General features: G+C 42.5%; 1 protein-coding gene across 1 annotated transcript; it reads left to right on the plus strand.

Annotated features, from left to right (window-relative positions):
• Window positions 1–2,982: 2,982 nt before the first annotated feature.
• Window positions 2,983–25,594, plus strand: LOC109622212 (integumentary mucin C.1). Its single transcript, XM_020076444.3, has 3 exons — window positions 2,983–3,497; window positions 14,066–14,157; window positions 23,670–25,594. The coding sequence occupies exons 1-3, from the start codon at window positions 3,407–3,409 to the stop codon at window positions 24,042–24,044; spliced, it is 558 nt and encodes a 185-aa protein (XP_019932003.3). The 5' UTR covers window positions 2,983–3,406; the 3' UTR covers window positions 24,045–25,594.
• Window positions 25,595–27,012: the final 1,418 nt, after the last annotated feature.

The following is a 27,012-nucleotide window of genomic DNA, read 5'->3' on the forward strand; positions in this document are numbered from 1 at the left end:
GGTACCCAAGTTTGACATTTGACTGAATTCCTCCTTTTATTAACCTTGTGTGATGACAACGAAACTAGTCCAATACAGTGACCCCACAATTTATGAATCGGCAAAAATGACCACAGTTTATGGATCACTCATTTGATCAACATGGTGATTCATAAATAGTGTATAAAATTAAGGTGATTCATCGGTGTGGGGTCACTGTATGTCAAATTCATGTGTTGTGGACATCGGTTCCGTAACCGTTTTAACGCAATCAAAGTCGCTGTCTTTTGGCAGCGCAACCCTAAAATCATCAGATCCCAATTTACTTTCCTTTTCTCATCTATTCTCACCCACCAACCAAACGTGCACAAACTTGCACCCGAATGGGGCACGTTCGGTGTAGTATTAGATTTGTAGTAATGAGCTAAATTTTAGTATGGTGAGAAGGTCAATTCTCCGTTCCTGCAATGAAATGGTGCAAAAAGCGTGGGTATAATGATTTCTTGCCTAATTTGATGCTGTTTGAGCAAAACTTTGGATAACTATTTTGTTTATGTAGAAAGAAATGGAGAAAACAACAACACTCTTGCCCAAAGTTTTGCTCAAACAGCTTCAAATTAGGTAAGGAATCATAATACCCACGCTTTTTGCACCATTTAATTGCAGAAACGGAGAATTGACCTTCTCACCATACTAAAATTCAGCTCATTACTACAAATCTAGTACTACACCGAACGTGCCCCATTCTCCGTTTCTGCAATGAAATGGTGCAAAAAGCGTGGGTATTATGATTCCTTGCCTAATTTTATGCTGGTTGAGCAAAACTTTGGATAACTATGTTGTTTATGTTGCCAGAAATGAAGAAAACAACTACACTGTTGCCCAAAGTTTTGCTCAAACAGCATCAAATTAGGCAAGGAATCATAATACCCACGCTTTTTGCACCATTTCATTGCAGAAACGGAGAATTGACCTTCTCACCATACTAAAATTCAGCTCATTACTACAAATCTAGTACTTCACCGATTTGTCCTATACCCACTCTTTTTTGACCATTTCATTGCAGAAACGCAGAATAGGACAGATCGGCGAAGTACTAGATTTGTAGTAATGAGCTGAATTATAGTATGGTGAGAAGGTCAATTTTCCGTTTCTGCAATGAAATGGTGCAAAAAGCGTGGGTATTTTGATTCCTTGCCTAATTTGATGCTGTTTGAGCAAAACTTTTGGCAAGTGTTGTGTTGTTTTCTCGATTTCTTGTAACATAAGCAACATAGATATCCAAAGTTTTGCTCAAACAGCATCAAATTAAGCAAGGAATCATAATACCTACGCTTTTTGCACCATTTTATTGCAGAAACGGAGAATTGACCTTCTCACCATACTAAAATTCAGCTCATTACTACAAATCTAGTACTACACCGAACGTGCCCCATTGACCTTCTCACCATACTAAAATTCAGCTCATTACTACAAATCTAGTACTACATCGAACGTGCCCCATAGGAAGCAATCAGTGAAGTACTAGATTGAAAGTAGTGAGCTGGATTTTTGTATGGTGAGATGATCAATAGGAAGCAATCAGTGAAGTACTAGATTGAAAGTAGTGAGCTGGATTTTTGTATGGTGAGATGATCAATTCTCCGTTTCTGCAATGAAATGGTGCAAACAGCGTGGGTTATATGATTTCTTGCCTAATTTGATGTTGTTTGAGCAAAAGTTTGGGTAACTGTGTTGTTGAAGTTGTAAGAAATAAATAATACAACAACACAGTTAACCAAACTTTTGCTCAAACAGCATCAAATTAGGCAAGAAATCATATAACCCACGCTGTTTGCACCATTTCATTGCAGAAACGGAGAATTGATCATCTCACCATACAAAAATCCAGCTCACTACTTTCAATCTAGTACTTCACTGATTGCTTCCTATTCTCCGTTTTTGCAAAGAAATGCTGCAAACAGCGTGGGTTATATGATTTCTTGCCTAATTTGATGCTGTTTGAGCAAAACTTTGGGTAACTGTGTTGTTAAAGTTGCAAGAAATAAATAATACAACGACACAGTTACCCAAACTTTTGCTCAAACAGCATCAAATTAGGCAAGAAATCATATAACCCACGCTGTTTGCAGCATTTCTTTGCAGAAACGGAGAATAGGACGGATCGGTGAAGTACTAGATTTGTAGTAATGAGCTGAATTTTATTATGGTGAGAAGGTCAATTCTTCGTTTATGCACTGAAATGGTGCAAAAAGCGTGGGTATTATGATTCCTTGTCTAATTTGATGCTGTTTGAGCAAAACTTTGGGCAACAGTGTTGTTGTTTCCTCCATTTCTTGCAACATAAACAACATAGTTATCCAAAGTTTTGCTCAAACAGCATCAAATTAGGCAACGAATCATAATACTCACGCTTTTTGTACCATTTCATTGCAGAAACAGAGAACTGACCTTCTCACCATACTAAAATTCAGCTCATTACTACAAATCTAGTACTACACCGAACGTGCCCCATTGATCATCTCACCATACAAAAATCCAGCTCACTACTTTCAATCTAGTACTTCACTGATTGCTTCCTATTTCTTGACAAAATTTCTGAATTTCTACATCCCACAGTCCTGAACATGCAGGAGAAATTTTCGGGAAAACTTCCTGGAAATCAAATGGACCCATGTTGGAGAATATCGCACTGGGTTCAACCCTGTCATCAACCACGTTTGATCTTCTTTATCGATTAGTTCACAAAAATTTCCAGTGATTCTCCTTCTCATCTTCTCATCTGCTCAACCTTACATCTCACCACCGAAAAAGTACCGCTATCTTCAGCCGTCAGCCGAACCAGCATGAAAACAACAAAGCAATCAGAGTGAGGGAGAAGCGACAACACACCGCAGTTACAGCACAGCAGCGCGTAAAAGAGAGCATACACTCCACCGCTTAGTCAGAGTGAATCGTGAGAAACCGTACTTCTCGTAAATCCAACTGATGGGTGAGTAGTTGTGTTCTGTTGTGTGATTGCAGTCAACTCAGCAGCAGTGTCAGAAGAAAAGAATCATCGTCGTTGTCGTAAATCCAAAACTCGAGTCGAAGAAAAAGCTGCCTCCGTCGATACATCGAGGAGAGTCGAACGGCGAAAAAAAAAACAACAGTGCACAGTAACGAAGAATCTCTTGCGGTGTTAATTACGCTATTCCAGTCCGGTGTGATTTTTTGGGTTTTCCGCGTGGGTTTCGCGATTCGGAAAAAGCAGCGGAGTGCTGTGTCGATCGGACGGTAGTTTTTGCGTGTTTCCCCCGGCGAAGGATTATCTACAGGAAGGCAGTCAGTCAATCGATCGATCGATTTCCTACCCATCGGAGAAAGAAGAAGGAAACGAGCGGAAACAACGCAATCGGAAAGCCGATTCTCGAAGGAATAAGGTAGAATGGCGCAGATACGCTACGTGTTGCTAGCGTTTGCCGTGGTGGCGATTTCCTGGGCTGCCGGACAGCAGCAGCCAGCGAGCAGTTCCACTGGTAAGATAACGTGATCCGGTTCGCAAATTTCGTAGTTCTCGGAATGTGAGGCATTGTGTCAAGGGGACTTTTTTGTCTGTCATTTGCAATCGCAGGCAGGCAGCAACATGCCTTTGTACGAGGAGTAGGGAAAATAATGCATGATTCATTCGATCGGTCGTCCGTCGCCGTGTCTATTCGGCTTTATATGGGTGCGGGTATTCGATGCGGCTGTATGCAACAGTGCACTATGGGCGAATATCGCAGCACTGGGGCACGTTCGGTGTAGTACTAGATTTGTAGTAATGAGCTGAATTTTTGTATGGTGAGAAGGTCAATTCTCCGTTTCTGCAATGAAATGGTGCAAAAAGCGTGGGTATTATGATTCGTTGCCTAATTTGATGCTGTTTGAGCAAAACTTTGGATAACTATGTTGTTTATGTTGCAAGAAATGGAGAAAACAACAACACTGTTGCCCAAAGTTTTGCTCAAACAGCATAAAATTAGACAAGGAATCATAATACCCACGATTTTTGCACCATTTCATTGCAGAAACGGAGAATTGACCTTCTCACCATACAAAAATTCAGCTCATTACTACAAATCTAGTACTTCACCGATCTGTCCTCTTGAGTAAAAAAACTTCTAATGTTTGCTGATTTTTAGTAATCCTTTGAAAGTGGAACGTCTTTTGGCATTTTTGTAGAAATCGAAATTATCTACTTTCGTTACTCTCTCTTACATTGCATAGTATTAGATTCACAGAAAAATAAGACAAAAAAAGCTTTCTGAAGGTTCTTCTATGCAAGCTCTACTAATACCTCCAGACGTTCCTTCGGGGGGTTCTTTCTGATATGATTCCGGAGATTCTGCAGGAGTTCCTTGGAGATTTCAATTGAGAGTTCCGAAAGGCAATTCCTCTATGAGTTTCTTCCAAGATTCCTCCAGCAGAAATTCTTTCATAGCTTTATGAATTTTATTTGGAATCAAGTTAAAATATCTTTTGAGATTGGGCCTCAATTTTGAGGCATGATAAAAGTGAAATTTTGCAAAGTTTCATGAAAGGAATTATATTTGTACAGGTGAACCTTCATCACGCAAAAGGTCCTTCTCAAGGTGCTTCTGCAGTGATCAGTCCAAAGTTTAAAAAGGACTGGCAGTGGCGCTTATGCACGATTCATGGTCCAATAAACGAATGATTCTTGGGGTTCTGACACAAAATAGTAAACTATTTAATGATCAGCAACAAATTCTCCTAGAACTGCTGTCTTAGTACGTAAAATGTTAAAATACTACCCTGTTACAGAGTTTATCAGACGGGACAGAGTTGCAGTCATCGTAGAGGTACCAACCACTAGGGGTAAAACTGAGATCGCTGTGGCTTCAGCTTACTTTCCTGCAGTGGCGATTCCCTAACCTCAAATCTACCTGTTCAACAAATGTAAATTCTTGAATTTTCTCAACAAATTGGTATGCAATTTGTAGAGAGCGACGAGAATAGCCGTTTCCATCCATTTTCAATTGGATTCAGAACTTGAACTCTCCGCAATTACAAGTTTTAGGGTCGTTGAACAGGTAAAAAGTGGGGTTACGAGACGCCACTGCTTTCCTGGTGATGTTCCTGAGGTACCTCCTCCTGAGATCGCATCATTTGTTCAATTCTGTAAAGAAAACAACAAATCGTTCATCATTGGCTGTGACGCCAATGCGCATCACACGGTTTGGGGTAGTACGAATATTAACAGTCGAGGCGAGGTGAGTCACTATTAGTGTATGTCTTCCAACAATAATATAATAATAATAACAATAACATTTACAATAATGGCGAGAAGCCTTCTTTTTCAAATGCAATCAGACAAGAGGTCTTGAATCTAACGCTGTGCAATGCTGAAATCTTTGAAAAGATCACAGACTGGCACGCGTCAGATGAGACTTCTCTATCTGATCCAGGGATAGGGTGCGACTCAAAACTCTTTGCGTGCCGCACACTCTGCTACGAGACAGCACAACAAACTAGAAGGAGACGAGTACGCGCAATCGGTTGTGTGTTGCTCGCTTACTTTGCCGCGCGCTGGAGCTCTCCTGTCTCTCACGCTCTGTCGTATGCACTCTCTCGGTGCTTGTCTCCGTGCTTTGCACTTGGCTTGATACTACGCATGATTGGAAAAATTTCGAATCAAATGACCCATCACTTGTCAGCCCTTGACAAGCTTAACAACTTTGCCGAAAACACAAACTCTTCAATTAATTTATTAATTGATTTTTTCTGTTTGGAGACAAGCACAGTCCCAAGCACCGCGCATTACTCCCTGCGCCGTAGAGCTAGTGCTGCGATTGTCTCTCGCACAATTACGAAAGCTCTCACTCATACGTCTCTTGTCTCTCGGCAAAACGGGAGACGAGCACTTGCGATTGTGTGAAACACACGCTTTTTTAGCACCGCACGGTGCATGCCGCCAATCCCTGATCTGATCATAAACACATAATCTGCCAACTGGATCGGGGGAGATTATTCTAGCACCCCATTTAGAAATCCCAGGAAGACAAACTGGTATCAATATGTAGAATTGTTGAATTTACATTCATTTACGATGGGAAAAATATCGATTCAACACAGCAGTTGGAATCGTTTTCTCTAAGTTTAAATGAAACTATCATCAATTCCTTTAACAGCAAATATTCCACTGTACAATCGACTAGAGACGTGCCACGGTTGAACTCTAAACTGGATCGCCTTTGAAAATTTTCTCGTAAAATGTTCATTAGGCCGAAACAAATGGGAGATTGGACTCAAAGAAAACTCTGACTGAATACAGCAACGAAATACGAAAATTTTAAAGAAAAATTTAGGTGCTGACATGTGAAAACATAAACAGTACTCCTGTAGTCGTAAGACTACAAAAAAAAAAACGCTTGCGAAAGATCATGCAAATGAATTAGGAAATCTGAAACGTGACGATGGAGTTTTTACTAAAACTCCTTGTGAAACTTTGAATTTAATGATGGAAACTCATTTCCCAGGTTCAGTTTTAAGTGTGGATTCCAATAATACTATTTCTCTGGAAGGTGAAGGATGTCCTAGTATAAACTATACGGAGTCCGATAATACAGTAAATACCGCCCAGATTTAGCTGATGAAATCTTCTCGAAGGCCAGAGTGGAAAATGCAATCCTACATAGATCTTTTCAGCCTTTTAAATCTGCAGGAGTTGATGGGATATTTCCAGCACTGATTCAAAACGGAGAAGCGTGTTGTTCCCATCACTAATTGAGATATTCAAGGCTAGTTTGAGATTGAATTAGGCTTCATCAAAATGGAGACTTATAAAAATCTCATAAAGTTTATACCAAAAAGGGGATAGATACTAGAAAAAGACACACCCGAAAGCAACCTAGGCCAATTAGCCTTTCTTCAGTTTTGTTGAAGACAATTATCAATTCTTCTTGCATAAAAGCGCATCCCCTATCTGACTTCTAGTTTGCTTATCAATATGGTAAATAAGTCAACGGTAACGGCACTTCATTCGCTAGTAACAATGGTGGAAAAAACGCTTTCAGTAAAAGAAAAAGCTCTATGCTCTATGAAGCATGCCATGGAGAATAACAATTTTGACCATTGATCATACATTGGATTTATACTGTGCTTGCAAAAAGAGAAATCACTTCTGAGCTGGGAAGTAACAGTAAGGATAACGAAGGGTTGCCCTCAAGAAGGAGTTCTCTCACCGCTAATGTGGTCCTTAGTTATGAACGATCTGCTAAGAAGCTTGGAGGAAAAGGTTTTAGAAGTTGCATTCTATCCTCTTAGTAAGGTCGGGTGACACTGACTTGAAACGGCGGGTGGGCTAATGTCGGCGCTGTCTTCCGTTCCACAAAACCGTGGTGTTTCCCTAAAGTACGTTCCTGACCTGTGCCCAGCTTAGGTTTAGGGTGGAAGTAGGTTCATATGAACACTCCTGATTAATGCTGATCCAGATCTGAGATCAGTCCCCATGACGGACTGGGCCAACCCTCGGGTGGCCTCCTGCTTGCATAGATAACCCCCAGGATCATTGGCGACTACTTCATTTGCAGTGAGCGGCTCTAAGGGGACCCAGCAGAAATGACGACTACAAAATCCATGAACAACAACAATGTGTTCGAAAGTAGAGAGGCAGAGGAAACGGCGTTGAACCCGTTCGCGAGAGGAGGACTGGCGAGATCGCCATTACGAAGAGCTGTTGTACCCACCAAAGAGCAGGCGACAAGAGGTTCAACGGGAGCAGCATCGGCCGAGGAAGCGCAGATGACAGGCGCGAACCTCACACAGGCGCTGAACCGTAACAGGAGCGGTCTACCAAAGATGTTTGGTAGTTGCCAGCTGGACGAGCTGAGCGGTTACACGAGCGGGCGAACTACCATAAGCAAGGACCTGAAACAGAACCTGCTGAAGCTCCGCAAATCGCTGACTCTGGCCAAGAAGGAGTATGATGTTACTGGTCGAAGAACGAAGTGCGGTTGATGCAAGCAAGATGGAGCGGTCCACCCAAACGAACAGCTTCCTCTTTGCTGGCAACGCGACGATGCAGCACGAAACCATGCAGCTCGTCGAAGCCGCAGCAGAAAGGTCAAACCGGGCTACGGCTCGAGCTGCATGGTCGAAACCTTCTGAGGAGACGCGGCCCAAGAAGCGTCCGGCTGAAGTGGGCGAAAAACCAAAGAAGAAAAAAGGGACGGCCAGCATGAGTAACCAAGCTATCAAATCGGTTACGAAACACGCTAAGGGCAGGGAAACCAAGCCCCAAAAGGCCAATCCTAAGAGGAACGGTGGCCAACCGGACCAAGGGAAGGAGAACCCTCGGATTACGATTTGAAAGAAGATGAGAAAAGTGAAAGCAGCCCGCAAGCGCGAACGGAGCGACGTGCTGATGTTCAAAACTGAGGCGGATACATACGCCGAGGTGCTGTGGGCGCGCATGTACAAAGCAGTGCTGCAAAAGGAGGCGGTCAAGGAAGGCACGTCTTACTAGGCACAAACTCAGAAGGTACTGGGCGAAAAAGTGCAGGTTAGAACCCTAACGACGGAGGGGACTCTCCAGTGTAATACCTGGACGAGATCACCGACGCAGAGGAGCTCACAGCCGTACTTAAGCAGCAGTGCGAGGTAGATGCACGGATGCATCAAGTGCATCGGTCCGCCTGCGAAAAGGTGCACACGAGGAGGTCAAACCAACCGACGATAATGCAGGTTACGCAACTAAAACTGAACCACTTTGAAGCCGCACAGCAGTTGCTGTGGTAGTCAGTCTCGGAGTCAAACAGACATCGCCCTACTATCGGACCCGTACCGCATCCCTCCCGATAACGGGAACTAGGTAGCGGATAAAGCCATGCTAGCGGCGATCTGTGCAACCGGTCGTTTTTCGCTCCAGGAAATAATTTCGCAATAACGAAGATCAACGGAGTGTACTACTGCAGTTGTTATGCACCCCCCCATGTGGCCGATAGACCAGTTCTCGTCTATGCTCTATTCGCTATCAAGCGCACTAGTGGGATTGAGTCCCATCGTCCCATGGTCATCGGTGGAGACTTCAACGCCCGGGCGATTTAGTGGGGTAGCCGTTTAATAACGCGAGAGGCTGGGCTCTACTCGTCGAGTAGTACTCGAAGCTATGGTTAGACTGAACGTCGATATAGGCGACAAAAAACCTACAGTAGGAACAGTGCAGAGTCCATCATTGATATGATCTTCTGAAGTCCGGGTCTAAACCCTAACTCGAACTGGAGGGTCGACGATGGATATACGCACAGTGACCATCTGGCGATTCGATACAGGGTGGGCACGGAGGAAGACGGCCACAGCCAAAGATCATAGATCGGGGATGGCTGACCTCGCGCTCGGATAAGCCGGCATTTGTTAAGCGATTGTTAATGGAGGATAACACCAACGATCTATCCAGCGATGATCTAGTCAGAACCCTAAGCCGTGCGTGTGACGCCGCAATGCCAAAGTGATCTCTACCCAGAAATGTACGCAAACCGGTATACAGGTGGTGTCCAGAAATCGCAGAACTCCGCGCATCCTGCCTAAGAGCCAGAAGGAGGATGCAAAAAGCTCGCACCGATGAGGGTAGAATGGAATGATGTGAGGCCTACCAGGCGACTGAACTGGCATTGAATAAAGAGATTAAGGTACGTAATCAGGCGTGCTTCGAAAATCTCTGCCAAGCAGCCAACACGACCCCTTGGGGTGATACCTACAGAGTAGTCATGGCCAAAACAAAGCACTCCCAGAACGCTTCCCTAAGATGCTGCAGAAGATCGTGGAAACGCTGTTCCGGGGCCACGGTACAAGATTATGGTTCCCCGTCCCCTATGACCAAACCGGTCATAGCGAGGTCGCCCCAGTGATGAACGACGAGCTCACCGCCATAGCGAAGTCGTTCAAGTTGAACAAGGCTCCGGGTGCGGACGGTATTCTGACAGTACCCATCAAGACGGCCATCGAGGCCTAGCTCTAGGCTTTCTAGACTGATCGAGAAAAGTGTGTTTAGCTCGGTACGAAATATGCTATATGAATATTATGTCGCCATATTTCAGCCTCTTGCCCATAGTGCAGCCGACACTACTCTGTTTCTAGACAGACGATTCCGCATCGTTCGTCAATAATCAGCAAGCACGTATTACAGTAATACCCATACACATTATAGCCTCCTTCATTCCCAGTAGCAGCTGTTCGGAGTGTTGAGCGTTCTCACTATAGCTATAGCTACACCGCCACACTTTATCAGCTTTTTGCATGCATTTGTAATCTCAAAACTCTCGTCTTTCAAAGCCGTCGTCTTGTTACCGGAGCTGCACACAAAAAGTGCTGATTTATGACGATTTGGTTCATCGGGCCGTGATTGCCCCTTGTATGAATTCAATTAGAGATTGAGATTGAAGCTCTGCTATGATTTATAAGAGCTGCTGCACTCGACAGCTCCTGATCCTGACCACACGCATTCGACACAATCAGAATCCGACATTAGAGAGACGGGTTACTACTGATAAGGGACGTGGCTAGAACTTGAAAATCCGGTACAATCCTGCATCGGGTGGGTTCTTGCATGCACGGGGCATTCAATTATCGGGCTCATTAGAAATGCGTATTGATGATAACATGTCAGGGGCTGTGTTGTTCAAATTGACTTTCTCCCAATGGAGCAATTGTGGTCAATTACTGACACTTGAGGGGGTCAGAAGCAGAGGGGTGTAAGTGACCAAAACTCGATTTTGAGATATTGAACGAAAACTTTGACATCTTATAAAAAATCAACAATATTCGAAAAAATTTGGATTCGCTCCGAACACTCTACTATCAAGTAACTCCACCATGTGAGATGGAAACAGACATTATATACGCTGTTTTTTTGCAGATAGGAAAATTTGATTTTTTGGGTTAGTGTCACTTACACCCCTTTACCACTAAACTGTTGACTTACACCCCTTTGGCACCAAACAAGTTCTCAATAGGCCATATACTCTACATGTAGACTCAAGTATTACTATGAATAAAATTGTCCCTAAAATATTTAAGGGCCTGTTCATAAACTACGTAGACTTTGAGGGGGACGGGGAAGTCTGGTGGAAGTGTACGGTCCTTACAAATTTCGAAAATTTTGTATGAACAAAAGTCTACGAGGGGGGGGGGGGAGGGTCTAAGGTTGCCAAAATCAAGTCTACGTAGTTTATAGACAGCGTCTAATTTCGTTTTAAATGAATAATGCAAACAACCATGATGATGTGGAAGAATTATTACTTTTCTGAATTAAAAAATCAGATGAAGTATTGAGAAATTAAGAAAAAGCCCAAAATTTAACCCTAGTGGGATGTTGGGACCCAGGCTTTCTGAACGAACACTGCGCTATCGTGATGCGTCTAGCGTAACATAAAACCTTAGTGACCATTTTGTCGGATCATTGTTACGTCAGTAAGGACCTACAATTTAATCATCATAGTATTTTCAAAAATGTAAGTTTATTTTATTTTTAAATGTAAATAAAAATACATTTAAACCTGATATATTGAAAAGCTAAAAATTATAGTAAACCGGCTGTGCGGCTTTTTGATACACAGCTCCATAGAGAAGTCCCACGTTATGTGTATTGGGGCCTCTTTTGCCAGTTAATTTGTCAAGTTGTTTAGAATCTTCCCCGGCTCGAAAAAAAACTAGCATGCAAATGTTTACGTCAATCGTTTCAGATATTTCCGAGTCTATAAGGATAATATAGACAGACAGAAACTCATTATTAACCCGGGAGCGGTCGTGTCGTGTACTGAGTACACGCGCCATGAAAAATACACGCTTGTGGTATACAACGTGAGCGTGACTTCGCTGCAGGTAGTCGAAGACGCGACTGCTCGAGGGTTACATGTATAAATTGATAGGCGTGCGCTACTAATACATGTTTTATCCTTCCAAATTATGGAAATCGCCAACAATACGATTTAAAATACGATTTAAAATCTAATGATTTATGTGAAGAATTAGCAAATAAGTTAAAATTCACAAATACAAAGAAATTTAAAAAAAAAAAAAAATCTAATGATTTATCATACGGATTCTAAAACAGAGCCTCAACGACACCATACACGACGTAATGATGCACTTTTAGTGTAATACTGCGTATGTAAACTCGTCCCTGACAGTGGTTTCCAACGAGTATATACTGAAATTTGGAGTTTAGACGTCTCACGATTTCAAACGGTAATTTGTTAACTGCCCTTCGTTTCATCCGTGTTTGGCAGCCTTCTTTTAGGAGAAAAAGACCTAATTTTCCATAGAAGAAGACTGCCAAACACAGCCGAAACGTCGGCTAGTTAGCAAAGCACCGCTTGAATTCGTGAGACTGTACAAAATTTTGGTAATCAAATTGATAACCTAATTCTGATCTTCACGATCGTCATAAAATCCTAAATTTGGGAATGAACAAGTGTTGTAATTTTAATTGGTACATTATCGTCATTCGTACTCACGATGTGCAACGAAAAGAAGGTGATATTGTCACTTTTTTGTGTGAAAAGTTCAGCAAAAATATCAGTCAATTAATTTACTATCGATGTTTGCGGCTAAGCCAGTCGAGTTAAAGTTTTACCTTATTCCAAAAGCTAGACTTTGCAAATACTGGCGTGAGTGAGAAATGGATAATGAGAAGGGCAAATGACGAAAAGGTAACTTCCCCTCTCAGTAAGACTAGAAATTGTACAATACCATCACTGCCATTATTAACTTGAGAATTTAAATTGATTGAAACAATGTTGAGCAATACTTCATGAAAATATAATAAATTACTTACACCCCTCTGCCTCCAAACAAATCTCCTCAACGGTTAAGCGTCATATTTTCAATCAATGTTTAAATATGCTCAAACATTTTTAAAAATTATGGGTCTTTGGCAACAAGCAAAGCTGATCTCGTAGAATCACGTGCGATATTTATCTCAATTTTGAATTTTTGGTCACTTACACCCCTCTGCCTCTAACCCCCTCACTTGCAGAAGGAGTACGTCCTGAGGTTTGATTGCATTACTCGTTTTTTTTTCTGCATCAGACGATGGGAACATGATTCAAATGATAGATGATATATTTTCTTGGGCATACGTTAAAATTCACTATAAGAATTAAATAATGAATAAAGGTTGCATTAGTAGTTTTCGAAAAGGATGGCATATACCCTTAGATTGAATTCTATTTAGGGAAATGTGACATTCCGAAAAACGTCTTATCAGGAAATGTGATGAGTTCGTCTTATCAAATATAGGTAACGGAATTCGACGACAATGACTCGTTCTCATTGGTGTGGTTATACATAATCAAAGGTGATGGAGAAAGCAGCAGAAGAGTGATAACAAGAATGTCTGCAATGATTAGTGTTTCTAGGTGTTTCTCAAACATTGGTCATGTAGGAGAATGTCGATGTGTTTCGTAATTTTATTGAATCGCATCTTTTACTAACGCGAATCAATATTATGTGACTATTGATTCATTCTGACTAACACAGCCATGGGCCTACGTGATCTCGGTCTTGTTAATAACTCATATTCTTTCCTTTTCTCGATGAACGTAAGGATGTAGCCGGCTCCGTTATAAACTTAGTAAATCTTGTAATTCTTGGTACGGTATCTAATAGATGTATATCGCTTGGGGTCTTCAGTTAGCCTAGTGGTTGGGGCTATGGATCGCCAATCCGGAAACGGCGGGTTCTCGATTCCCGTTCTGGTCGGGAAAATTTTCTCGGCTCCCCGGGCATAGTGTATCATTGTACTTGCCTCACAATATACAAATTCATGCAATGGCAGGCAAAGAAAGCCCTTCAATTAATAACTGTAGAAGTGCTCAAAGAAAACTAAGTTGAAGCGAGGCAGGCAAAGTCCCAGTGGGGACGTAGAACCATAAAGAAGAAGAAGAAGAAGATATGTACCATATCGTATTATCCCGCTAATTCGACAACGAATGTTGTCGAATCACCGGGGTAAATTTTTAATTCGACAAACTGGTCACCCTACACCACCTTGCTCATTGAAATTTGGCAACCCACATGTTCACTTTTCCTTCTTTTCCATTCATAGTGGCACCAGTACCAGCTACGGATACTACAACGGCAGTACCGGCACCGGATAATAACACAACCACCAGTACGACTCCGGCTACAACAACTAAGGTAAGTACCTACTGTCGCCTATTGAATTGAAATTGGCATTTACAAACTATTAAGCTTTTTTTTAGTTAGTACATACACTGATAGGCAAAATAAAGTGCCCACCTTATCATTTTTTATTTCTCTCATTTTTTTTAAGTGGGCACACTGCAGTTATTTCTAGAACTTTTTTTTAATATTCTTTTCAAGTTTCACTTACAAAACAATGATAAAAAAAAGAGTTCGACTCTAAGAAAAAAAAAATCACTTGATATTAAGCGTTATGTGGCCGGCAAACTTTTTGCATTTTTCTACACCGTGTATTTTAAATGGGTGCTGGGTACCCGGGTACCCTGCCGGCTACATAAGGGTTAAAGAAAAACCAGTGACAAAAAAGTGCCAACTTCGAAAATCAATATGTTTTCGATAAGCTTTCATCGAAAGACCCCTGAATTGTTTATGTTTTGAGATTTAGACATGTTTTGGGGGTGGAAGCTCAGGTAAAATATTATCTCCTGGGCGCCCATTAAAAACACCACCCCCGGCGAAGACTGGCGCTCGAGCCTAGCTATTTAGCACTGTAGTTGGAGGAAATGCCAATGCAGAACCCGTAGCTTCCGGGAAGGTAAGCCCAGCTCCCTGGGTTAGTGGGTTGGTGTCAGGCCCTGCGAGCCAGCCGTAAAAAAGACTAGCACCGGAAAATCAACAAGAGAAGAATGCGAACCGATACCAATGGCGACGACCACGGCGACGAAAAGGGACTTGCGATTGGAAGCTCGGTACGTGGAACTGCAGATCTCTCAACTTCATCGGGAGCACCCGCATACTCGCCGATATACTGAAGGACCGCGGGTTCGGCATCGTAGCGCTGCAGGAGGTGTGTTGGACAGGATCTATGGTGCGAACGTTTAGAGGTAATCATACCATCTACCAGAGTTGCGGCAACACACGTGAGCTGGGAACAGCTTTTATAGTGATGGGCGACATGCAGAGGCGCGTGATCGGTTGGTGGCCGATCGACGAAAGAATGTGCAGGTTGAGGATCAAGGGCCGATTCTTCAACATTAGCATAATAAACGTGCACAGCCCTCACTCCGGAAGCACTGATGATGACAAAGACGCATTTTACGCGCAGCTCGAACGCGAGTACGACCGCTGCCCAAACCACGACGTCAAGATCATCATAGGGGATCTGAACGCTCAGGTAGGCCAGGAGGAGGAATTCAGACCGACGATTGGAAAGTTCAGCGCCCACCAGCTGACGAACGAAAATGGCCTACGCCTCATCGATTTCGCCGCCTCCAAGAACATGGCCATTCGTAGCACCTTCTTCCAGCACAGCCTCCCGTATCGTTACACCTGGAGATCACCACAACAAACGGAATCGCAAATCGACCACGTTCTGATTGATGGACGGCACTTCTCCGACATTATCGACGTCAGGACCTATCGTGGCGCTAATATCGACTCCGATCACTACCTGGTGATGGTTAAACTGCGCCCAAAACTCTCCGTTATTAACAACGTACATTACCGGCGGCCGCCCCGGTACGATCTAGAGCGACTGAAGCAACCGAATGTCGCCACCGCATACGCGCAGAATCTCGAGGCAGCGTTGCCGGACGAGGGTGTGCTCGATGTGGCCCCTCTAGAGGACTGCTGGAGTACAATCAAAGCAGCCATCAACAACGCAGCTGAGAGCACTATCGGGTACGTAGAACGGAGTCGACGAAACGATTGGTTCGACGAGGAGTGCAGAGCGGTTCTGGAGGAGAAGGATGCAGCGCGGGCGGTAATGCTGCAGCATGGAACCCGACAGAATGTGGAGCGATACAGACAGAAGCGGAAGCAGCAGACCCGTCTCTTCCGGGAGAAAAAGCGCCGCCTGGAAGAAGCGGAGTGCGAGGAAATGGAACTGCTGTGCCGTTCACAGGAAACACGCAAGTTCTACCAGAAGCTCAACGCATCCCGCAAAGGCTACGTGCCGCAAGCCGAAATCTGCAGGGATAAGGACGGGGGCCTCCTGACGGACAAACGTGAGGTGATCGAAAGGTGGAAGCAGCACTTCGACGAGCACCTGAATGGCGAAGAGAATGTAGGCACGGAGGACCAAGGCAGCGGAGGAAATGACTATGTTGGTGCAGCAGAGGACGGGAACGAACCAACTCCCACGCTGAGGGAAGTTAAGGATGCCATCCACCAGCTCAAAAACAACAAAGCGGCTGGTAAGGACGGTATCGCAGCGGAACTCATCAAGATGGGCCCGGAAAAGTTGGCCACCTGTCTGCACCAGTTAGTAGTCAAGATCTGGGAAACCGAACAGCTACCGGAGGAGTGGAAGGAAGGGATAATCTGTCCCATCCACAAGAAAGGCGACAAGTTAATGTGTGAGAACTTTCGAGCGATCACCATTTTGAATGCCGCCTACAAAGTGCTATCCCAGATCATCTTCCGTCGTCTTTCACCTAAAGTAAATGAGTTCGTGGGAAGTTACCAAGCCGGTTTCATCGACGGCCGGTCGACAACGGACCAGATCTTCACCGTACGGCAAATCCTCCAGAAATGCCGTGAATACCAGGTCCCAACGCATCACCTGTTCATCGACTTCAAAGCGGCATACGACAGTATCGACCGCACAGAGCTATGGAAAATTATGGACGAGAACAGCTTTCCCGGGAAGCTGACTAGACTGATAAGAGCAACGATGGACGGTGTGCAGAACAGCGTAAGGATTTCGGGTGAACTATCCAGTTCATTTGAATCTCGACGGGGACTACGACAAGGTGATGGACTTTCCTGCCTACTATTCAACATCGCCCTGGAAGGTGTTATGCGACGAGCCGGGCTCAACAGCCGGGGTACGATCTTCACGAAATCCAGCCAATTTGTATGTTTTGCGGATGACATGGATATTATTGCTAGGACATTTGGAACGGTGGCAGAACAGTACACCCGCCTGAAACGTGAAGCAGCAAAGGTCGGACTGGTGGTGAATGCGGCTAAGACAAAGTACATGCTGGTAGGTGGGAGTGAGCGAGACAGGACTAGCCTTGGCAGCAATGTTACGATAGACGGGGATACTTTCGAGGTGGTAGAAGAATTCGTCTACCTCGGTTCCTTGCTAACGGCTGACAATAACGTGAGCCGTGAAATACGAAGGCGCATCATCAGTGGAAGTCGTGCCTATTATGGGCTCCAGAAGAAACTGCGGTCAAAAAAGATTCACCCCCGCACCAAATGTACCATGTACAAGACGTTAATAAGACCGGTGGTTCTCTACGGGCACGAGACGTGGACGATGCTCGAGGAGGACATGCAAGCACTCGGAGTTTTCGAGCGACGGGTGCTAAGGACGATCTTCGGCGGCGTGCAGGAGAACGGTGTGTGGCGGAGAAGGATGAACCACGAGCTCGCTGCACTTTATGGCGAACCCAGCATCCAGAAGGTAGCCAAAGCCGGAAGGATACGGTGGGCAGGGCATGTTGCAAGAATGCCGGACAACAACCCTGCAAAGTTGGTGTTTGCTAACCATCCGGTTGGTACAAGAAGGCGTGGAGCGCAGAGAGCACGATGGGCGGACCAGGTGGAGCGTGATCTGGCGAGTGTTGGGCGTGACCGACGTTGGAGAGCTGCAGCTGCAAATCGAGTATTATGGCGGCAAATTGTTGATTCAGTATTATCATGAATTTGATGTTAACTAAATAAATGAATGAACATGTTTTGAAGCAAACGGCTTGACCTGGTGCATTTGTTTACGTGATCGCGTTTGATTAAGTTGAAAATAAAAATGGAGAACGACTGGTTTCGAAAGCAATTCCCTTGTGTATCCGAAAATTGGTGGTTCGTGATGTGCAAAATGGTGAATCGCACCGGGTTGTCGCTAGGAATTACAGCATTAGCAAGGCAGCGGTTGGAAAAATACTTCTGAAACAAAAAACATTCGGATCAGTGGTGGATCGTTCAGGTAGAGGCAGGAAACGCAAAACGGATACAAGAATGGACACCAAGATCACATGCGAAGTGAAGAAAAACCTGAAGTAATTGTCCGTGAGATCCAGGAAAACCTTCAGCTATCAGTTTCTGGTCGAACTGTTCGTCGCCGTCTTGTAGCACAGGGGCTCATGAACCATGTTGACCGGAAGCGCCCATTTATTAGCAAACGGCTCAAGTGTGCTCTTGTACCGACTTTTCGAACCCTCTAAGCAGAATACCCTCTTCGAATGAGTGTAATCAGTTTTGTACCTTTGAATTCCGCCCTAATTGTTATACTTTGACAGATACGCGTATTTCGACTACCACTTGTAATCTTCCTCAGTGTCAGTTATCCACTTGGATAACCTGGATAACTGACACTGAGGAAGATTACAAGTGGTAGTCGAAATACGCGTATCTGTCAAAGGATAAGCAATTAGGGAGGAATTAAAAGGTACAAAACTGATTACACTCATTCAAGTTGGCTATTGGGCATGCTGATAAGCCCGTTGAGTTCTGGAAAACAGTTCTTTGGACGGACGAATCGAAATTCGAGCTTTTTAATCGAAAGCGGCGGGTTAGTGTGTGGTGCAGATCGGGTGAGGAGCTTCAGGATCGCCACATCCAAGGCACGGTGAAGCATGGAGGAGGAAATGTGACGGTCAAGGGGTGTTTTTCTTGGAGTGAAGTGGAAAATCGATGGAATAATGACTGCAGATTCCTGCATCGACATCCTGCGAGAAAATCTGGAGGTTTCGCTGATCCAGACGGGCCTTGAAGAGAAGTTCGTATTTCAGCAGGACAACGACCGAAAGCATACTGCCAAGAAGACTAAGTCTTTCTTCTTGCTCTTGCCGGATCAAACCGCTGGAATAGCCTCCACAAAGCCCGGACCTCAACCCCATCGAGAATTTGTGGACGATTCTAGATGTCAGGGTTGACAAAACTGGCGTTACCAACAAGTCCAACTGTTTTGAAGCCCTCAAATACGCCTGGGAAGAGCTTGATCCACAACACCTAAAGAACCTGGTGGAGAGCATGCCAAAGCACCTGCGGCTGGTCCTGAAGGCCAAAGGAGGACACATAAACTAATAAAACGCTTTTCTTTTACTTAAATTTATTTCCCCGGGAGCCAAAATGAAGAGGGCACTTTTTTGACTAATTGATTTTTCTTTTCTTTGGATCAAACTTTTTTTTATCATTGTTCTGTAAGTAAATCTTGAAAATAATATTAAGAAAAAGTTTTACAAAAAATCTGCAGTGTGTTTACTTTAATTTCAACAAAATAAATAGAGAAATTCAAAAAAAAAATGATGAGCTGGGCACTTTATTTTGCCTATCAGTGTACCTAGGGTATCGCGCCACTTGGGCGGTGGCTTCTATATTCGTCTGTTTTCCACTATAACTCAGTCAATTTTGAACCAATTGACTTGAAATATTGTACACGGGTAGATACTATACCTGTCTCACCACATTCCAAAAGTTGAGTCAATTGGTTCAAATTTGATTGAGTTATAGTGGGAAACAGACGAATATAGAAGCCACCGCCCAAGTGGCGCGATTCCCTACATGCAACATTTGGAAGATGACTTGTATGGCGTTGAAGACGATGTAGAGTCTTCAAAAATGCTTAAAACAAATAAATTAAATGTTTCAAGTTCTTCCTAGATTCGAACATTTCTTTCCCGGATTGAGAATCTGAGAATCTTCCAGGACTCCGGAATTCCGATCGATTTCATCTAGAATTTTTATGGAATTATACAGAATTTATATAGAGGGTTTTCCAGTATTGCTCCCAGTTAGAGTTTCTCTCGAGATTTCAATTGAAGGAATTATTCCTGGGATTTCTACTGAAGTCCCTCCAAAGGTTTTAAGGAGTTTTTAACTAATTTACTAAACTAATTAACTAATTTTGTTCCGAGATTCCTTCCGAAGTTTCTTCTGTGATTTATTAAAGAAATTTCCGATAGCTTTTTTTCTAGAGTTTCTCCTTGTACTTCTACAGAACTTTCAGCTGGTATATTTCTAAGAGGTTCTTGCGGGATTTCTTTTGAGATTTCTCTCGAAGTTTTTTCCGGGAGTTCCGGTGTTGATCCTGGGATGTTTCTCAGAGTATTTCCGAATTTATCCGTGACTTTCTTCTAAGATTTTTGGAGAGTTTTCTGTGACTGCTGCAGGAGCTACTGCTGCTATTTCCCGTGATTTATTCTCGAATATTTTAAAGGCTTTTCCTTGTAGTTGATTATCTCATTTCTTGCAGTGATCAACCTGCGATTATTTTCTTACATATTTTCTCGGGATTATTCCCAGAGCTCTTTCGGGAATCTCTATCAGAAATTATCCCGAGATGCTCCTTTTGGGATTTCTTTAAAGATTGCTCCGGGAGTTCCAGCAGGATTTTCAGAGTTTTTCTCGAAATGTCTCCTGCTAGGATAATTAACGAGGTTTCTTGTAAGGGAGTCCGGAGTAATATCTGAAAAAATCCCGGCCAAATTTTGCAAAAATCTCCGTAAAGCCTTATTTAAGAATTCTCGAGAGAAACTACAAAAAAAATCCTGAGAGAAACTGAGACATCTCGAAAACTAAAGTTCTGGGACTAATCCGAGGGTGAAATATTAAGGAAAGTTAAGGGGGAACTCTGAAAACGTCTAAAAGAAATCCCGAGAGAAACTTCGTGCGAAATCCCGCAAAGAAATCTACGAGAAATATCTGAAAACTGTCTGCAAAATCCCGAGAGAAACTATTGAAAAAATGTCTCGAACCACTAGGAGAAATTCCTGGAAGATCTTTGGAAAGATCTCCGGGAAGAATCCAGTTAGAAACTCTGGAAGAACGTCCGGGGAGTACAAACCTCTAAAAACCTGAAATCGTGAAAAATCTTGGAAGGCGAGCTATTTATGGAACCTCTGATTATACTTGAGAAAACTGGAGAAAGCCAGAAAAAAAACTCTGATAATTTCAAGGGAAAGAAACTAGAAATTAATTTGAAGGAGGAATTCCGGCAGGATTTGAAGGAAGAATCATGGGTAGAATTTCGAAATCTTAACATTATTACATCACCAGCACAGAGTACAAACATCCAAGTTTATATTCAAAACTCTGTATGGAATTTAACGGTCATTTAGTTTGTGACTGATTGAACTCCTGAATGTTTTTTCTTGATTTTTTTTTTGAGTATTTGGATGTCATTGTAGGTGAAAATGTCAAAGCAGTTTCTTACAATAACCCAAAAGTAGTCTGGAAAAAAATTAGAAATATTCCTTAACATTATTATATTCGAAAGAGTTTTGTTAAACAGTTCTTAGTGAATATAGTGAAATCTATTGGATAATAAATCTTACGCATTTTTCCTTAAAACTTTTAGTTTAAGTTTTGAGGATATTTCTGGTTAGTATTTAAGAAGTATAGAAATTCTATGAAATTTGGGCTAATTTTTGAATTATCAACATTTATAAATTCTCCCTGAAAAAACCTGGAAAACTCAGGGAATTATATTTTTTCTTATGAGTAGACACCCTGTTTAAGAAATTCAATAACTTTTTTTGTTTTACCTAGATGATCTTCTAACACATCTGGAAGATTTGTGGAAATATCTGATCTATGTCTCTTCCAATTGCTCGTTATCTGCATATTGCTGCAACCATCGCGCAACAATAACGACAATGTCGCAACCTAAATTTGTTGCGATATTCTACCCAATGCGACATAGGTATGTCCCATCTTCAACAGAATAGGACAAAGATCGTACACCACGAGTTTAGAGATTTTTAAGGCTTGAATTGTGATTTTCGAGCAGTAACTTGGAGTCGGTAAACACTGCAACGCTGCTGAAGATGTATCATCAAAAAGTTTCGATTTTGGGTTAGTAATAATTGATTTTTCATGAGTTGAAAAGTACGCAACAAATTCTGCTTCCGTTTTGTCTGCAACAAATAATTTCGAGATCATGTCATTATCTGTTACCAGTCATTAGCGGAGCCAGCATTTTCTTTTTTCTTACTCACTCTCCTAAACATACATGAGAGGGAGAAAGATAGAAGAGGGGGCAGCTTGCCTCCTCTTTCATCTCGCTCTTTCTCGTGTATGTTTGGGAGAGTGAGTAGGAGAAAAGAAAAAGCTGGCTCCGCCAATGGTTACCAGTTGGGATAAAGAGTAATCGCCGCGTTTTCTTTGTTGCTTGTTTTGTGCCTCTTTTGTCTGACAATTCTCTTCACTGATGCTGCTAGTTGTTCCCGTAAATTCGCTTCCAAATAACGTTGGTTTCACTTATCATGCTGTAGCTGCAGGCATTCTCTCGTTTTGTACCGTCGTGACTTAGTTATAGCGGCAAGTGCCCAAAAAAGGTACACCTGCCGAAATGGCTGCCGACTCTATCTTGTACTTGAAGGAAAGAGTGCCTCAATTTTATTTTCATGCATTGCGAGCAGCATCTTCCCAGCGGTTCAGTGGCGTAGTTATTTCTTTCACCCAATCTGAAGTCCCCTGATTCTTGCAGACTGGAACCATATAACAATTATAACCAGACTTGCAGGCAATGTCCCTGCTAAGCTTTATCGCCTTAGCTCCCTGCTGTTCCACACTGAGAGCAGCACTGCCTCCTGAAAATCATCGAGCTGAATTGTTTAAGCTTATTTTAAGCTATAACCGACCTTCCTTTGGAACTGACGGGTTAGTCTGTCTCGTTTTTATCGGTCCCGCATTATTAATAATTTGGCTTGCCATCCAGCAGTTTTTAATTCTATTTCATCTCATACCTATTCATTGGCGGAGCCAGAATTTTCTTTTTTCTTACTCACTCTCCTAAACATACACGAGAAAGAACGGGATGAAAGAGGAGGCAAACTGCCCCCTCTTCTATCTTTGTCTTTCTCGTGTATGTTTAGGAGAGTCGAGTGAGTAAGAAAAAAGAAAATGCTGGCTCCGCCAATGTACCTATTATCGTTTCCCACCCTCATAACGGCGAAACGCTCTAGGCAGGTTGATTCAGATAGACCATGTTGCATCACTTGCTTATAGTGATTCCTAAATCATCCCTTTTCAAATAACCAAATCCTTGAAATCGTCGGTGAGTCGCTCCATATTGTAAAGTAGGTATCATAACATCGCATCCTTTCTTATCATCGTAATGGAGAAGATGGACGTGGCCGGCAATGAAAGTTTTCATATCTTTTCTATTTTACCTTCCATTGGATAGCTGTTCTTTCCCAAATAGTTCTCCATTAGTAATTGGAATAAGAGTAATAAAGTTTTTAACATGTTTAATATGGCAACTTTCAGTATGCAATTTAAGAATTAATCCGTTATCACGCAACACAACACAATAATTGACTTTCCTTCAACTGACGTTTTCGCTTGTGCCAGTTTGGTTGTCTCTCAGACTGTTTATGACCCCCACCCAAGTGTTGAGCCACTTTGTTCTTATTGATCTGCCCAACAAAACGTTGATCAGCAGATGCAGCTTGCTTGACATATTGAACAGCAAATTCAGGCAGGTTCAGTGTTATATTAGGTAGCCCATCCTTCCTGGTCTCTTAGTATATTAACTGATGCGTACTCTTTTCCAGGTTCCGGACAATACAACTACTCCAGCAACCACAACCACCACTACCACCACCACGTCAACTTCAACCACATCGACTACCACTCCGGTTCCGGACAACTCTACTACAACGACAACCACCACCACCACTCCATCGCCCACTCCGGATAACCACAACACAACCACGACCAGCACTACTACCCCGTCGCCGACGCCAACTCCGAATCCGACCCCGACCCCGACGCCATCGCCGGCTCCCACTCCGGTGCCGCACTGCAAGCGCTTCGACGGATACTCGTTCGTCGGTGGAATGATCCTGGCGTACGGTTCGCTCGCGATCGCCCTAGTCCTGTGGAAGTTCTACAAGGCCCGCACCGAACGGAACTACCACACACTGTAAGTTAGGAGGGGGAGGGAGTAGAAGCGTGAGCGAGCAGTAAGGTGTTTCATTCTCCGGTGGTTACATGATCTAAGACCAAAAACAAAATGATTAATATTTCGTCAACTGTTTTTTTCTATTTTTATTTGTACGATCAGGGATTAGGGATGGACGATGCTCGTTAGGCAAGCAGAAGAGGGCGGAAGCGTACGAATCTTAATTTTTTATGTTTAGTTTTACTTCTTCATTGAATTAATCTTTGGAAAGTTTTTTTTTAATTTTCCCATCGATGTTTTTGCAAGATTTGCTCAATCAGAAAAGAAGGAATCTCGTTGGGAGTCAGTTTAACTAATAAGGGGACAGTTTGGGAGAAGATATATCTGTAGTCGAAAATAATAAAAAGGAAAGTAAATTACAGTTTTATTTTGTTTCTGTTGGTGCACCGGAACATTTGGGCCGATCGCAGTAAGCGGGTGTATATGCTGAATGGAAGTTGGCACTGAAGTGGCCCACTGAATTGGGCTACTATGATTCTGGATGGTATAATGATTGTCGTACAGAATTATATATTTCATGTTCTTTTCTTGATGTCGTCTTTTTTATATCTAGTTTTTGTAGCAAGTCGAACATTGTTCGTGAAGAATCAGCATTTAAGAAACAAAAACCATGTTGTGTCATAAACCAAATCAAGCGGAATCATCGAAAAAGATTCGTAAGAGGATAATGAAAAACATCAGTTTGTAAATAACTCAACAGAAACACATGAGAGAATCTCCTTAACTGTTTATTTGTCCACTGTTTTATCAAAATCTATATTGACATAAATCGCAAACAAGCTACAGCAACTGGTAAAGCTTCGCATCGTTTTAGAAATTGGTTAAAAATGACGCGTGCTATTGGCGGAGAACAAACAAAAAATTGAAATCGGGGAGGGCATAAGCAAATATGAAGATCTACACTGAAAGTCTGATGGATATCCTATCTTTTTGAAATGCGTGGGAACTGATTGAATGCAAGGAAGATCGAAGAAAAAAAAACACATACCTTGATCAGAATAAAAACGAACATATACAGATTTAATGCAGAGATAAAGGATGGAAAGTGCTCTTAATAAAGATACAAAAAATATGAATGTTTACCACTCAAACAAAAAAAACAAACGTGAAGGAAATAGATCACATTGACACTTTAAATGGCAATCTCTTTATGATGGTGTAGTGTACAAACTAGAAAAAAAGAATCATTCGTCCATCCTTGCTTAAAAAAACTTTAACAGCTGATAAGAATGAAACAACTACATTAACACAAAGATCTCGTTTGTAGTTGTTTCCATAAACAAATAAACTTTAAAAGCATTTCTCAGAAATTGGTGCGAATCGAAAATCCGACCGACCAATCGATTTCTGAGTGATTCGGTTTTACCGCGGGTTAGACGCCCACAGATACACATTGACACACACACACACACACACACACACACACACACACACACACACACACACACACACACACACACACACACACACACACACACACACACACACACACACACACACACACACACACACACACAGCAGTCAAACAAACAGCTAATACAAACTACCACTACCAAGCATGCATTGCCTAATCGGAGCAGTCCTGAAAAGAATCATCGTGCGTCTGTTTCAACTCTTCAGCGTTCCGACATGCGACCGCTCCTTTCAAAATAGTGTGCATTGAGTAATCTAAACTTAAGTGTATCTACTACCACTACCTACCAAACATGTTTAAGAGAAAATTGCAAAACTACCAAACATTAGTTGAAGAGGTATCGAAATTTTGCGAGTATTAGTTAAGTATCCATCATTATTGGCAAACAACGTAGACGATTCGAATTTTAGTTTAAATCTTTCGGCCATGGTAAGGCGATGTAAAATTGCAATGAACTGATTTCGCTGTTTAAACAAGTTTGTAACATATTTTCTTCGATGTCTACTTTTATTTCTAAGAAATCGCTCTATATCAGATAGTTTGACACAAATTCTTCAATTCTCTACATGGTAAATGTTCTCTAGAATCTCTATAGTTGCTGGAACGAAAATTAAAAAAAAAAACATTTAAATGAAACTACTTATAATCTCCTACTTAACAGCAGCGCAGAATACAGACCTACACACCACAGAGTAAATTCAATGAAACATAAAACAAACAATAGCGAATAACCAACAGTGTTACTGGCAACAACGGTCAAACCTGATGATGATGATCATAATTATTGATAAATAAACTTTCCTGGTATCTCTTGATAAAATCGACTCGTATTCATTCTATCCGAAGGCATTAGTTTATGGATGTTTATCCGTAAAAAAAAAAGTGGCAACAACAACACAGGTTATAGGAACTGGTACGACTATTTTGAAGGAGAAGAACGCAGTGCGAGCGATAAGGCTGCAGCATGGATCGCGGCAGGACGTGGAGCGATACAAACAGAAGTGGAAACAGTAGAACCACTTTTTTTTTCAGAAAAAAGATGGAATATACAAGAAAAGGACGTGATGTGGAAGCAGTACTTCGATGCACACCTGAATGACAAGGATAATGTAGCCACGAGAGATCGGAGCAACGGAGGAAACGACTATATCAATGCAGCTGAAGGCGAAACAGGCTCAACTATCACGCAGAGGGAAGTTAAGGAAAATAGGCCAAGAAAGTTTGGCCAGTGAGGCACGTTCGGTGTAGTACTAGATTTGTAGTAATGAGCAGAGAAAATAGGTAGAGAAGCGAAGAGTGAACAGCCGCTTGAACGGCAACACTTTTTCTGTTTTGATTTCATTGCTCGGATGCTGGCAACTGTCGCAAAGCAGATTAATCCACCCATCGAAGGTAGTGCCTATCTCGCATACCGCATTTGAAAACTTTTTATACTGTTGTTGTATCAAGTAGGAATTATCAAACTGATGTTCCAAAATGGAACAATTTTCATTAATTCAAGAAATCAATGTTGTTTGCA

Source organism: Aedes albopictus, chromosome 3 (genome assembly GCF_035046485.1).
Source record: "Aedes albopictus strain Foshan chromosome 3, AalbF5, whole genome shotgun sequence".
Classification (NCBI taxonomy): Eukaryota; Metazoa; Arthropoda; class Insecta; order Diptera; family Culicidae; genus Aedes; species Aedes albopictus.

Coding starts and splice junctions, on each gene's coding strand:
- LOC109622212 (XM_020076444.3), top strand. CDS start 3,407: ATGGCGCAGATACGCTACGTGTTGCTAGCGTTTGCCGTGGTGGCGATT. Junction 3,498..14,065: donor GCCAGCGAGCAGTTCCACTG/GTAAGATAACGT, acceptor TTCCATTCATAG/TGGCACCAGTACCAGCTACG. Junction 14,158..23,669: donor CTCCGGCTACAACAACTAAG/GTAAGTACCTAC, acceptor ACTCTTTTCCAG/GTTCCGGACAATACAACTAC.